Genomic DNA, 16,165 nt, shown 5'->3' on the forward strand with positions numbered 1-16,165 from the left:
GAATGGAATCGATTGTTAATTTCACGTTTTATGAGCTTCATGGATATTCAAAAAATGTTGACCATTTATGGGGGAGGTACCAGAAGGGGTCGACCTATATATCCCATGTTCACAGCAGATTTTGTGTTAGCACAAATAATGGGATGTTTGAAATATGAAGGGAACCGTATATTTATTTCGGTTTTTATAATCGTTTTGGTTATTCCAAATTTTGTCCAATTTGTGGGGGAGGTACCAGGAGGAATGAAAGTGGTGACAATTTGATCCTCTTTACGAGAAATTGTTTTTTTATTACCGGTTATTTCCTAGTTACGCCTCCCAAATAATCAACTAAATAAGTGATCTTTTAACAAATGTAGGTCCCAGATGCTATTTATAACTTCTTTGACATCTGCCTAACCCCATAATAATTGATAACGGATTTTGTGCTTATCTCATCATTTCAAATAAAATAGAGTCAAATAAAATTTGTCATAATTAATTGTTCAAATTTCTGAAAAGACACATTGCTCACCGACGGAGCCAGTTCTAAATATTTTGGGCAAACCAAAAAAAAAAAAAAAATCAGTAACGAAAATAAAAAATTCGGGCGGGGCTGACTATTTGATACCCTACACCACTATGCATATTTATTACGGCTCCCTTAACAAAAGAATTCAGGTATTAGAGCAGATACAGTTAGGATTCAGAGGGAATTAATGTTTGGAAGGCATATATAATTGTGAATGGATGTCCACCAAAATTTGACTGAGGCATTTTAATCTTTTATACCATGCTATAGAGTGCATGATATCACTTCGAGAAGGATTATATTAAACAAGTAAAGAAGCTGTAAGTTCGGCCGGGCCGAACTTTTAATACCCTCCACCATTTGGTACAAATTTGGCAATTTCCAAAAAAAAAAAATAAATAAATAAATAAATAAATAAAAATAAAATAAAATCCGTTAAAAATTCTATTAAAATTTTAAAAATACCGAATGCCTATACGACGACGTGGACCTGCATAGGCAACTTTTGTCATAAGTTATTACAATATTTAATTGCGAAACTTGAAGAAAATTCTGTTTATAATGTAGCTAAAATCATCAAAATACCGAATATCGTGGGGTACCGTTATATGGGGGCTATACGAAGACATGGACCTGCACAGACAATGTTCTGGCATGGGCGAACTTCACATGCGAAGTTTGAAACAATCCCGTTAAATAATGTCGCTAAAATCATCAAAATTTCGAATATCGGGAGGCACCGTTATATGGGGGCTATACGAAGGCGTGGACCTACATGGCCCATTTTCTGTTTTATGCTGCAGTACCTATTATGAACTTCATATACCAAATTTGGAACGATTCCGTTAAATAATGTCGCTAAAATCATCAAAATACCGAATATCGGGGGGTACCGTTATATGGGGGCTATATAAAGACATGGACCTGCACAGATAGTTTTCTGTCTTAGGCTGTAGTATCCAATACGAACTTCAAATGCCAAATTTGAAACAATTCCGGTGAATAATGTCGCTAAAATCATCAAAATACCGAATATCGGGAGGTACTGTTATATGGGGGCTCTATGATAACTTGGACCTACATGGCCCATTTACGAACTTAACCTGCTTACTGGCAAAATATACATGTGTGCAAAATTTTAGCCTTCTATCTCAATTTGTTCGAAAGATAGCGTGATTACAACAGACAGACGGACAGACGGACAGACGGACATGGCTAAATCGTCTTAGAATTTTACGCTGATCAAGAAATTATATACTTTGTTGGGTCTGACATGAGTATTTCGAGGAGTTACAAACGGAATGACAAAATTAATATACCCTCCATAGTATGGTGGAGGGTATAAAAACTAGTTAAAAAGCTGTAAGTTAGGCCGGGCCGATCTTTGAAAACCCTCCACCATTTTCAAAAAAATAAAATCCGTTAAAAATTCTATGAAATTATTAAAAATACCGATCATAGGGAGGTATCATTATATGGGGGCTGTACCAAAACGTGGACCGGCACAGATAATTTTCTGTCATAGGCTGTAGTATCCATTGTGAACTTCAAATACCAAATTTGAAATAATTCCGTCAAATAATGTCGCTAAAATTATCAAAATACCGAATATCGGGGGTTCGGTTATATGGGGGCTATATGAAGGTGTGGACCTTCACGAACAATTTTCTGTCGTAGGCTGTAGTATCGATTATGAACTTGAAATACCAAATTTGAAACATTTCCGGTGAATAATGTCGCTTAAATCACTAAAATACCGAAAATAGGGAGGTATCATTATATGGGGGCTATACCAAAACGTGGACCTACATGGCCCATTTTCAATACTGAAAGTCCTGTAGACATAATATACATTTGAGTAAAATTTAATTAGTCTACTTTATTTCGTTTGGTAGCTAGAGTGATTTCCACAGACTGATAGACAGACGGAATTTTATGCTGACAGACAATTTTCTGTCTTAGGCTGTAGTATCCATTTCGAATTTCAAATACCAAATTTGAAACAATTCCGGTGAACTATGTGCCTAAAATAATCAAAATACCGAATATCGGGAGGTACCGTTATATGGGGGCTATACCAAAACGTGGCTCTACATTGCCCATTTTCCATACCAAAAGTCCTACAGACATAACATACATTTGTGTAAAATTCTATCAACCTACTTCATTTCATTCGGAAACTAGAGTGGTTTCCACAGATGGACAAAAGGATGGACATCTCTAAACAAATGTTTATGCTGATCAAGAATATATATACTTTGTGGGGTCTAAAATGTATATTTCGAAGTGTTACAAACGGAATGACGAACTTAATATACCCTCCATACTATGTATGGTGGAGGGTATAAAATATATATATCGGAGAAGAGTTTCACAAAATGAAAACGTACGTCCCGAAATTCACTCCATTTGGGATGATATTAACCATTATTTGCACAATAAACCTGAAATCGAATTAAAGGTATGTATGGGAGCTATATCCAAATCTTAGCCGATCTCGATAAAATTTGGCAAAGGTATTTTCGAGCTCTATAAAATATCTGGTACCAAAGATCATTGTTGTCGTATTCATATTACAAATGTGAGGGACTTAAAGACGAAGATCGGATGAAATATATTCCGGGTGGGATAAAAAAAGTGCAACAAAGTCAAACGCCCTAATTTTTAGATTTTTTTCTATTTTATTGAATGAGTACAAAAAATGTCGGAAATAGCATCAAATTTAAGAATAAGTTTAGATTTGTTCGAATTGGTCACCTTTGGCACGAATTATGGCCTTCAAACGGGCAATGAAATCGTCACACGCTGTCCGAATGTTGCTCTGCGGTATTTTGGCGCATTTCCGGCGAAACGCTTGCTTGAGGTGATCGACTCTTTGGTATTTTTTAGTGTCAAGATTGCTTTCGAAAATGCTTCAGACCCAATAGTCCAACGGATTAATATCCAGAGATTTTGGTGACCATTGTGCGCTGGAAATGAAGCGAGGAACCTAATTTTGTAACCATTCTTAGGTGGCTGGTGTGCTGAGTGCGATGGTGCTGAGTCCTGTTGGAATGTCCAATGCCTGCGGCCAAAATGTTTGCGTGCCCAAGGCTTTGATACACCCTCCAGAATATTTTCGTGATAATATTCGGCATTTATTCTGATGCCACGGTCGATTTATACGAGCAGAGAGCGATTATCGGCTGTTATGGAGGCCCACACCATAACCATGGCCGGCGCTTGAGTTCTGGTGACGAACCGAATGTGCACATTTTCAACTGACCTCTTGGGCAAGTAAACACGATCATTTTGTTTGTTTACAAACTGCTGGACAACGAATGTTTTCTCATCGGAGACGGAGAAACCCAAATTCGGCAGATCACCACTTTCGCCAAAGCTAAGTAACTCTTTAGCTCTTTTGAGTCTATTTTCTTCCTGTTGCGGTGTAAGTTCATGCACTTTTTGGAATTTCAATGGCTTTACCCCGAGCTCATTTTTCAATATTTGCCGAATGGAATATTGCCATATGTTCAGCTCACGAGCCATTTCAGCTCGTCGGCCACTGCTTCCGTTTTTGTTTTTCAAAATCTTGTACCCTATGTGGGGCAGGTAGCAAAAGAAATGGTCCGATCTCTATCATATTTATAACAGATCATGTGTTGATGGAAAAATTGAGATGTACCAGGTTTCGAATGGAATCGTATAATGATTTCGCTTTTTATGAGCTTCGTGGATATTCAAAATTTTGTGCCTTTGTGGGGGAGGTACTTGATAGAATATTCGGATTTGTTGGAGTTGGAGCAAAATCAGATTATGGTTTCTCTTTCTGTGCAGAAAATATATTTTTAGAAAATTTCGACATTTTGTAGTGGAGATACCAGAAGAAGTGGACCGATATTACCCATCTCCGAACTCGATCTAATTTTGACAAAAATATTACGATGTACCTAGTTTGGACCAAATTGGATACTCCCTTCACATTCGGGACAGATGGGCCAAGTTCACCACTTCCAATCAATACTTAAAGAAAAAAACATGCCTACCTTAGTAACTTGCCCAAGAGGGGCATCTCAATTGTGTTATTTTAAGTTTATAGGTTTTATGAGCTGCACATGCAGTTCAGAATGGTTTGGCACCTGCTTGAACTTTCGTTTTTGATAACAATATTTTTTTTTTGGAAATCTCATAGTTTGCAGAAAATACAAACAATTTAGTCGAAATGCATCTTCCGAAATTGCTATAAAATCTGTGAGTTCACACTTGCGAAGGTTAGTTAAGATTAGGTGTTTGAAAGAAATTTAATATCTTCGGAAACAAGGAGGAGTTCGTTAGTATGAAACTATTTTCGACGCTGCTGTTAGTGGTGGCCTGGCTGGCATTGGCGAGGGCCGCTGAGGATGTGCCAATGGATCACAAGACGATTAATGAAAAGCAACTCAAAATATTACGGAATTCTTTGGACACCAATTATCGACCCTGTGACGATTTCTATTCCTATGCATGTCAAAATTGGTCTGCTCAGCACCAAGGAGCTGGATATTATTACAGCGGAGTTCCAGAACAATTAGGCTATGAGGTCAACCTGGAATTGATGGAGTATTTGGAGAAGACACCCGAAACAGATATGCCTAGATTTGTGAAACTGTTTAAGGATTTCTATGTGGCCTGTAGAGAGAGTCCAGATTTTGAGTTTTCGGATTTTATGCATTGGATGGAGAAAGAGGAAAATATGAAATGGGCCTTACTCACACCCGACGATAGTAAGGATTTCGTCTTCGATTGGGCAACAATTGCGGCTGGTTTTCGCAAATATGGCTTCAATAATATTTTCCTAACAGAAACTACAGTTTATCACGATGTCAATAGGTTTCAAACATATCTGGATATGCCCGACTATAATGAAAGCTTTTATCGTTTAGAAGAAAATAAAATGAAGGAATACAACGCAATGATTTCTCTGCCTGGTGGAACAATGAATTTCGAGGAGCTATGGCAACTTCTTGGTCCATTTGAAGAGAAACTACTAAGACTTAAAGTCGAGGAACAGGAAGGGGAAAAAATTCTAAAATTCCATGAACTTCCCTATCCATGGATGCAGAATTATCTCAGGGCTTTGATGGCACCCCAGGTAATTGATCCCAATAAGAAAATAAGTATTGACAATATGGCCTACATGGAAGCTCTGAATAATTTACTGCAACAATACGATGCCAAATTCCTGGCTCGTTATGTGGAAATACGCTTCTTGCAAATTTCCCATAAATTGATCAAAAGTTCCTCGGAACATGTTCACATGTTTCTGACAAGAAGTCTACTGCCCATCGCTGCTGAATGGATCTATGAACAGCTGCATCCCGAATTGCGAGACGAGATACCGAAAATTGAACAAATGTTTGAAAATGTGATGAAGAATGTCAACAAATCTCTACACATGGATGAAGGTGGAATTATGCCCAAGGAGTTCTTTGAGCAACTGGAAAGCCTACACATGAAAGTGGGTTATTTACCCGAGGAAAATCCCAAGGATCTTTTGGAATCTTATTATGCCGATTTGCACTTGGATCCGAAAAATTATTATCACAATTATTTGAAAATTTTGGAATTCTATTACAAATTGGAGCGCAGCTACTTCGACTATGAGAACTTTGCCAAGGATAAGGAATTTTTCTACAAAACTCCAAAATATGCCTACAGTTCCGAAGTTACGCCGCTGTATGCTGTTTCGTTGAACCTTATGATTTTTCCCTTGGCCCTTTTCAGAGCACCCGTATATGATGCACGCTTTGAGGATATTTTCAAGCAAAGTTCCTTGGCCACCCTGATGGGTGTGAGCATGTTCGATGCCATTGCTAAAAGTGATGATATTCCCACTGAGCTCGTTCAACAAATATCGAGAACGATAAGTCTGTATGCCTCATATCAGGAATTTTTCTCATCCCTTACACCCGAAGATATCACACGCTATCAACAGGTGTTCGGCCTCCGTTCACTGCAGGAACTCAAACGGATGTTTTTCCTCAACGCATTCCACTACACATGCTATAGATATTCTTATGTTGCCAAGAAATTTGTAAATTTTGCTGTTACACATTTGTCAGATTTTGACGAGGCTTATGATTGTAAAGTGAATGAATATTTGAAAAAGTTTTGAAATCAATTGAGTTGTTGACAAAATAAATGAGAAATTAAAAAAAAAAAAAGAAACTGGTTCAAAAAGCAGCTCTTAAAAGGTGTTCATCTCTAGTTACCAAAAAAAAAAAAAAACAATTAAAAAAGATTTAAGTTCGGCTGGGCCGAACTTTGAATACCCTCCATCAGTTAGAACGAATTTGGCAATTCTCAAAAACAATAAAATCTGTTAAAAATTCTCCCGAATATCGGGAGGTACCGTTATATGGGGGCTATACGAAGACGTGGACCTACGCAGACAATTTTCTGTCTAAGACTGTAGTATCCATTACGAACTTCAAATACGAAATTTGAAACAATTCCGGTGAATAAATTCGCTAAAATCATCAAAATACCGAATATCTGGAGGTACCATTATATGGGGCTATACGAAGACGTGGACCTACGCAGACAATTTTCTGTCTAAGGCTGTAGTATCCATCTCGAACTTCGAATACCAAATTTGAAACAATTCAGGTGAAAAATTTCCCTGAAATCATTAAATTGCCGAATATCGGGAGTTACCGTTATATGAGAGCTATACGAAGACGTGGACCTGCATAGACAATTTTCTGTCTTAAGCTGTAGTATCCATTACGAACTTCAAATACGAAATTTGAAGCAATTCCGGTGAATAATGTCGCTAAAATCATCAAAATACCGAATATCGGGAGGTACCGTTATATGGGGGCTATACGAAGACGTGGACCTGTACAGACAATTTTCTGTCATAGGCTGTAGTATCCATTACGAACATCAAATGCGAAAATTGAAGCAATTCCGGTGAATAATGTCGCTAAAATCATCAAAATACCGAATATCGGGAGGTACCCTTATATGGGGGCTATACGAAGACGTAGATCTACGCAGACAATTTTCTGTCTAAGGCTGTAGTATCCATTACGAACTTCAAATACGAAATTTGAAACAATTCCGGTGAATAAATTCACTAAAAATATCAAAATACTGAATATCGGGAGGTTCCGTTATATGGAGGCTATACGAAGACGTGGACCTGTACAGACAATTTTCTGTCTTAGGCTGTAGTATCCATTACGAACTTCAAATACTAAATTTTAAAGAATTCCGGTGAATAATGTCGCTAAAATCATCAAAATACCGAATATTAGGAGGTACCCTTATATGGGGGATATACCAAAACGTCGACCTACATGGCCAATTGTTAATACCAAAAGTCCTGCAGACATAATACACATTTGAGTAAAATTTCAATTCGTTCGGAAGCTAGAGTGATTTCCACAGACGGATAGACGGACGGACATCGCTCAATCGACATAGAATTTTATGCTGATCAAGAATATATTTACTTTGTGGGGTCTAAAATGTATATTTCGAGATGTTATAAACGGAACGATAAATTTAATATACCCTCCATACTATGGTGGAGGGTATAAAAAAGAAATAAATGTAGTCGGGGAACAGGAAATTTAAATAATAATGACATTCTATGAACCCCATATCCATGGATGCAGAATTATCTCAAGGCTTTGATGGAAGCCCAGGTACTTGATTCCAATATGGAAATAAGTATTGAATTTATGAAAGCCCTGGATAATTTGCTGCCACAATTTGATGCTAAATTCCTGGCTCGCTATGGGGAAATTCGTTTCTTACAAATTACCCCTAAGATGATCAAAAGTCCTTCAGAACAGGTCCATATTTTCCTGAATATATAGGATATAAAAAACCGTGAAATGCCTCTGCCTAGTGGAACAATAAATTTCGAGAAGCTATGGCAATTTCTTAATCCATTTGAAGAGAAACTACGAAAAATTTAAGCCGAAAAAGAGGAAAAGATTTTAAAATCCCATAAACTTCTCTATTCATGGATGAAGAATTACGTCAAGGCTTGGATGAAACCTTATTAGGCTATTAATCCCAATATGGCAAGAAGTATTGACAATATAATACAATTATAACTTTCCAAGGGAACATTAAATTTCGTCAAAACTTGCAGCATCGTTATATTATTATCAAACTTAGATTGAGTTCAAAGGTGGATAATATCGGCCTACTTCTTCTCCTGATACCTACCCCACAAATGGGCAACATTTTCAAAGAAAATAATTAACATAGTTTGAGGTTTTCCAAATTTCGATGTGATAAGTACGTCGAATATTGGTGTGGTATGTCCCAAAGGAGCTATACATAATTAATAACCTAATTCTGAGGGTAAATCTGTAGTATATTTGTCGGTAAAACGACGGATTCCTTTTCATTTTTCTCGTTATACCCTCCACCTTGGAAAGGAGGATATATTAACTTTGTCATTCCGTTTGTTACATCCTTAAATACTCGTCGTAGACCCCATAAAGTATATATATATATTCATAATCAGCATAAAATTCTAAGTCGATTTAGCGATGTCCGTCTGTCTGCCTGTCTGTCCGTCTGTCTGTCTGTTGAAATCACGATACAGCCCACATTATTTGACGTAGAGCGCCAAAATTTAGCAGAGCTATTTGCATTGTGTCTAGGATGGTTGGTATTGAAAATGAGATATATCGGTCCACGTTCTGGTATAGTCTCCATATAACGGTACCTCCCGATATTCGGTATTTTGATGCTTTATGCCACATTTTTTCACGGATTTGTCTGGAAATTGGTATTTGTAGGTCATAACGGGTCCCTGAGCGTGTGGCAAAACATTGCATGTATAGGTCCACGTTGTGGTATAGCCCCCATATAAAAGTACCTCCCGATATTCGGAATTTTATTTTTTTTTGCCACATTTTTTCACTGATTTGTCTAAAAATTGGTATTTGTTGGTCATAATGGGTCCTAGTTCGTGTGGCGAAACATTGCATGTATGGGTCCATGATTTGGTATAGCCCCCATATAACGGTACCTCCCGATATTCGGCATTTTAATGGTTTTTGTCACATTTTTTTCACGGATTTGTCTTAAAATTGGTATTTGTGGGTCATAATGCGTCCTAGTTAGTGTGGCGAAACATTGTAATTATAAGGCCACGTTTTGGTGTAGCCCCCATATAACGGTACCTCCCGATATTCGGTATTTTAATGGTTTTTGCCACATTTCTTCTAATGTTTCTGTTACCCTAAGGTGGAGGGTATTAAAAGTTTGGCCCGGCCGAGCTTAATGTCTTTTTACTTGTTTTATTTCACATTTATCTGTTAAAGAAATTTTTTTTCAAAACATTTTCAAATAGTTATTCATTTTACAATCATAGGCTTCGGCAAAATCTGACAAATGCCCAACGGCAAAATTAACAAATTTTTTTGTGACATCAGAATACCTATAACATCTGTAGTGGATTGCGTTGAGAAAGAACATTCGTTTGAGTTCCCGAACTGAAGAGAAGCCAAAGACCTGTTGATAGCGTGCAATTTGATCGGTTGAAAGGGATGAGAAAAATACCCGAAAGGATGTATAAAGACTTATAACACCCGATATTTTTTCAACATATTCGTTGGGGAAATCCTCATTCGTAGCGATGGCATCGAACAAGCTCACACCCATAAGGGTGGCCAGTGAGCTTTGCTTGAAAATATCCTCAAAGCGGGCGTCATATTCGGGTGCTCTGAAAAGGGCCAGGGGAAAAATCAAAAGATTCAACTCATCCACATATATCGGCTTGACTTCGGTATTATAGGCATATTTTGGAGTTTTGTAGAAAAATTCCTTATCCTTGGCAAAGTTCGCATAGTCGAAGTACTTGTGTTCCAGTTTGTAATAGAATTCCAATATTTTCAAAAAATTGTGGTAATAATCGTTCGGTTTCATTTGCAAATCGGCATAATAAGAATCCAAAAGATTCTTGGTATTTTCTTGGGGCAGATAGCCCACTTTCATGCGCATGGTCTCCAGTTTGCTGAAGAATTCTTTGGGTATAATTCCGCTTTCATCCATGTGTAAAGATTTGTTGAGATTCTTCACCACATTTTCAAACATTTGTTCAATTTTCGGTATCTCGTCTCGCAAATCGGGATGCAGCTGTTCATAGATCCATTCGGCAGACATGGGCAATAGACTTCTTGCCAGGGACATGTGGACATGTTCCGAAGGACTTTTGATCAACATATGGGAGATTTGAAAGAAACGAATTTCCACATAGCGAGCCAGGAATTTGGCATCGTATTGTTGCAGCAAATTATCCAAGGCTTCCATGTAGGCCATATTGTCAATACTTATTTTCATATTGGGATCAACGACCTGGGTCTCCATCAAAGCCTTGAGATAATTCTGCATCCATGGATAGGGAAGTTCTTGGAATTTTAAAATTGTTGGCTGCTGCTGTTTTTCTGCTTTAATTTTTAGTAATTTCTCTTCAAATGGACCAAGAATTTGCCACAGCTCCTCGAAATTCATTGTTCCACAAGGCAGAGGTATGGTTTCGTTGTATTCCGTCATTTCAAGTTCTATTATGGGATAAAACATCTCCTTAAAATTGGGTATATTCAAATATGTTGTGAAGCTATTGGCATCTTGATAAATTGTCGATTCTGTTAGGAAAATATAATTGAAACCATATTTGCGGAATCTGGCCAAAATTGTTGCCCAATCGAAGACGAAGTCCTTACTATCATCGGGTGTGAATAGGGCCCATTTCATATTTTCCTCCTTCTCCATCCAATGTATAAAATCCAATAGCTCAAAATCTGGAGTCTCTCTACAGGCCACATAGAAATCCTTAAACAGTTTCACAAATCTAGGCACATCTGTTTCGGGTGTCTTTTCCAAATACTCCATTAATTCCAGGTTGACCTCATAGCCCAATAGATCAGCAACACCGTGATAATTATATTGAATTCCTTTGTGATGGTCGGACCAATTATGACAGGCGTAGGTATAGAAATCGCCACAGGGTCTGTAGTTGGTGTCCAAAGAATTCCATAATGTTTTGAGTTGTTTTTCATTAATCGTCTTGTGATCCACTGGCACATCCTCAGAGGTCCTCGCCAGGGCCAGCGAGGCCACCACCAACAACAGTAGCGTCGTAAGTATTTTCATATTACTGTTTTCGTCCACTTTACCGAACAAACTAAGTTTCTTTCAAAACACCTAATCTTAACTAAATTCCGCAAGTGTGAATTCACAGATTTTATAGAAATTTTCGGAGGTGAGTTATGACAAAAATAGTCCAAACATTTTTTTGGTATCAAAAACAAATGGTCAAGCGTAATTCATAATAATACTGAACTGCATTTGCGGGATGACCTTCTTGGGCAAGTTACTAAATTAGAAATGTTTTTTGTTGAAGTTTCAATGTGGCTTTAGCTATAGAAATAGCTGTGTCTAATAAATATGTCCAGTTATTAGAGGAAACAAAGCGGGAAGTGGGGGGAACTACGAGCAACCTTGGTTGCCAATGTTTACCTTAAAGAAAGGTTGCTGTTATCGATAGAACCAGGTTGAACAAGACTTAAAATTGAAGGATCATATAAATGAGTATAAATACAGTGCCCAACAAACTCAAGTGCAGGAACTGAAGTCTGAATTATTTGCTGCTGAAGAAAGAGCACGTTTTTTGGAGAAGAAAGTGCAACTAATTTCGGACAGTTTGGCCTATTCCGAGGAGGAGGCCCATAGAGTAGCTGAAACAGAGTGCGCTGAGTTGACTGCAAAATTTAGGAGAAAAGATGAAAGATTTGGAGTAGAAGACCCCATTACTAAAGTTGAAGTACTTTGGGGGGGTATGAAAAGGTATCAAGTCTCCGAAGACTTGAGAGGACAGCTTTCAAGTACTGTAGAATTGAAGTGGAAATGAAAGCAAGATATCCTATCTATGTGGAAACGGAAAACGACAGAAGTCAAGGATGAACTGTACGTCAGTGAGATAAAAGCAAAAAAGAATGGCCATTTACGACACTGGAATAAACAAGTAAAAAAACATTAAGTTCGGCCGGGCCAAACTTTTAATACCCTCCACCTTAGGGTAAAAGAAACATTAGAAGAAATGTGGCAGAAACCATTAAAATGCCGAATATCGGGAGGTACCGTTATATGGGGGCTACACCAAAACGGGGATCTATAATTACAATGTTTCGCCACACGAACTAGGACCCATTATGACCTACAAATACCAATTTTCAGACAAATCCGTGAAAAAATGTGACAAAAACCATCAAAATACCGAATATCGGGAGGTACCATTATATGGAGGCTATATCAAATCATGGACCCATGCATGCAATTTTTCGCCACCGGAGCTGGAACCCATTATGACCCACAAATACCAATTTTTAGACAAATCCGTGAAAAAAATGTGGGAAAAAAAATTAAAATACCGAATATCGGGAGGTACCGTTATATGGGGGCTATACCACAACGTGGACTTATACATGCAATGTTTTGCCACACGCTCAGGGACCCGTTATGACCTACAAATACAAATTTTCAGACCGTGAAAAAATGTGGCATAAATCATCAAAATACCGAATATCGGGAGGTACCGTTATATGGGGACCATACCAGAACGTGAACCTATATATCTCATTTTCAATACCAACCATCCTAGACACAATACCAATTGCTCTGCTAAATTTTGGCGCTCTACGTCAAATAATGTGGGCTATATCGTGATTTCAACAGACAGACAGACGGACCGACAGACTGACGGACATCGTTAAATAGACTTAGAGTTTTATGCTGATTATGAATATATATACTTTATGGGGTCTACGACGAATATTTAAGGATGTATCAAACGGAATGACAACGTTAATATACCCTCCTTTTCAAGGTGGAGGGTATAAAAATACCGAATATAGACGTTTTTGTTGTGGTCTATACGACGTGGACCTACATAGGCATTGTTTGTCATATGCCATTACCATATTCCAATACGAAAGCTTGAAATGAACGGTGAATAATGTAGCTAAAATCATCAAAATATCGTATTTAGGGAGGTACCGTTATATCGGAGCTGTGCGAAGACCTGCACCAGCATAGACAATTATCTGTCACATTACGAACTTAAAATACCACATCTCAAACAATTTCGGTGGGCATTGTACCTAAACTCGTCGAAATACCGAATATAGGGAGGTACTGATATATGGGGCCTATACGAAGACCTGGACCTGCATAGACAATTTTCTTGCACAGAATGTAGATCCCATTACGAATTCTAAATACGTAATTTGAAACAATTCCGGTTAATAATGTCGCTAAAATCATCAAAATACCGAATATAGGGAGGTACCGTTATATGGGGGCTATACTAAAACGTGGACCTATATGGCCCATTTGAATTACCAAAAATCCTGCAGACATAATATACGTTTGAGTAAAATTTTATCAATCTTCAATTCGTTCGGAAGCTAGAGTGATTTCCACAGACGGATAGACAGACGGACATCGATAAATCTACTTAGGGTCTGACATGAGTATTTCGAGGAGTTACAAACGGAACAAAGTTAATATACCCTCCATAGTATGATGGAGGGTATAAAAAGAATGCCCATCTACGATGCTGAAAGAATCTCAAATTTTCGTGAAGAAGAAGCTGCCAAATAGAAGTAGTGCAGTTCGTAAAAGGCAAATCGGAGTGACAGGAAATTAGGTACACTTGCAACGCTGGAACGATTAGCTATCCAAGGATGGAAGAGATTCCGGTGTGCTATAACTTAACCTCTTTTTTTCTCACTGTAAAAAAATGAGAAGGGAACACGACCGTATGGTGTGATTGTTGATTTGATTCCGTATGTACAGGGTGAGATGAAAAAAAACTGCAACTAACTTCAGACTGCTGTCATTTCGTCCGACAGCTGTTAAAATTATTTCGTACAAAAGCATTTTGGTGAGAATTTTCCAGGAAAAAAGTTATTCGTGATGGAATTCAAGCGTGATAGTGAGATTTCTTTACAGTTGGCTGGAAAACCACAAGTGGCTATCGTAAGAGCACTCCAGCATTTCAATGTGAATAAATCTTTTCTGCCTCGTACCATTCTGGTAGCGTAGCCCGAAGTTAAGGAAGTGTGACGAACGAAAACAGCAAAATCAGCAGAAATGGTTCGAAAAGTAAAGAAGCGACTCGATCGAAACCCGCGTCGCAGTGTCCGAAAAATGGCCTGTGAGCTGAACATATCGCAATATTTCATTCGGCAAATATTGAAAAATGGGCTCGGGGAAAAGCCATTGAAATTGTAAAAAGTGCAAGAACTTACACCGCAATAGAAAATTGATTCAAAAGCTAAGCTAAAGAGTTGCTTCGCTTGGCCGAAAGTAGTGAACTACCGAATTTGGTTAGGTTTGGTTCTCCGATGAGAAAACATTCGTTGTCCAGCAGTTTGTAAACAAACAAAATGATCGTGTTTACTTGCCAAAGAGGTTAGCTGAAAATGTGCTCCTTCGATTGGCCACCAGAACTTAAGCGCCGGCCATGGTGATGGTGTGGGCCGCCATAACAGCCGATGGTTGCTCTCTGATCGTATTAATCGACCGTGGCATCAGAATAAATACCGAATATTATCGCGAAAATATTCTGGAGGGTGAATTAAAGCCTTGGACACGCAAACATTTTGGCCGCAGACCTTGGACATTCCAACAGGACTCAGCACCATCGTACTCAGCACGCGCCACCCAAGAATGGTTTCAAAGTGAGGTTCCTCGCTTCATTTCCAGCATATAATGGCCACCAAAATTTACGGATACCCACCCGTTGGACTATTGTGTCCGGAGTATTTTGGAAACCAAGGTTGGCACTAAAAAATACCAAAGTGTCGATCATCTAAAGCAAGCGTTTCGAGGAGAATGGCCCAAAATACCGCAGAGCAACATTCGGGCAGCGTATGACGGTTTCATTGGCCCTTTTGAAGGCCATAATTCTTCCCAAAGGTGACCAATTCGAACAAATCTAAACTTATTCTTAAATTTGATGCTATTTCCGACATTTTTTGCTTTCATTCAATAAAATTTGAAAAAAAAAATGTAAAAATTATGGCATTTGACTTTGTTGCAGTTTTTCTTTTATCTCACCCTGTCTAGATAGAATAGATAATTTTTTAGTGGCATGTCCTAGCGGGATATCCCCACCATTAAATTCTGAATTCTGTAAAATATATATTTTGCACAGATGCATTTGGAAAATTTGTATAGCATCTGCCTGACCCCCCACCAGAATTGTGATAAGAAAATTTCTCTGATAATCTCAACTGGGATTTTGAATATTTTCAAATCAAAATAAACTTTAAACGAATCTAATTAACCTCTAAAAAAAATTATGTGGGTTTTTTGCGAAAATAAAATAATTGGATTTCAAATCTCCTAAATCTCTATAAAAGCTGAGACCTTTTGATTGGCAAAATTAGTTTAGATTTGAAGTTGGACGAGACTTGAGATTCAATTAACAAGTGTTTCAAATATGACAATCTCTTTGAGGCTTTTTTTGCTGTTTGGCCTGGCTGCCGTGGTGTGGTCCAGCGATGTGGACCACAAGGCCCTAAACGAAAAACAACGCAGCATTGTTATGGATTTTTTGGACAAGGACTTTAAACCCTGTACAAGTTTCTATCAATA

At 38.0% G+C, this 16,165-nt stretch overlaps 3 protein-coding genes across 3 annotated transcripts in view; 1 reads left to right on the forward strand and 2 right to left on the reverse strand.

Annotated features, from left to right (window-relative positions):
* LOC131802237 (uncharacterized) overlaps positions 1-4,661 on the reverse strand; it is a 31,552-nt gene extending 26,891 nt beyond the window's left edge. The window contains exon 1 of the mRNA XM_059122051.1: positions 4,537-4,661. The gene's annotated coding sequence lies outside the window, so the exon portion shown is untranslated. The remainder of the gene's footprint in view (positions 1-4,536) is intronic.
* A 165-nt stretch (positions 4,662-4,826) lies between these two features.
* On the forward strand, positions 4,827-6,644 carry LOC109612163 (endothelin-converting enzyme 1-like). The gene has a single exon (XM_020035949.1). The coding sequence runs from the start codon at positions 4,827-4,829 to the stop codon at positions 6,642-6,644; it is 1,818 nt and encodes a 605-aa protein (XP_019891508.1).
* Positions 6,645-9,781: 3,137 nt separating this feature from the next.
* LOC109612164 (uncharacterized) lies at positions 9,782-11,725 on the reverse strand. Its single transcript, XM_020035950.2, has one exon. The coding sequence runs from the start codon at positions 11,654-11,656 to the stop codon at positions 9,836-9,838; it is 1,821 nt and encodes a 606-aa protein (XP_019891509.1). The 5' UTR covers positions 11,657-11,725; the 3' UTR covers positions 9,782-9,835.
* Positions 11,726-16,165: the final 4,440 nt, after the last annotated feature.

This window comes from Musca domestica, unplaced genomic scaffold (genome assembly GCF_030504385.1).
Source record: "Musca domestica strain aabys unplaced genomic scaffold, Musca_domestica.polishedcontigs.V.1.1 2, whole genome shotgun sequence".
NCBI lineage: Eukaryota > Metazoa > Arthropoda > Insecta > Diptera > Muscidae > Musca > Musca domestica.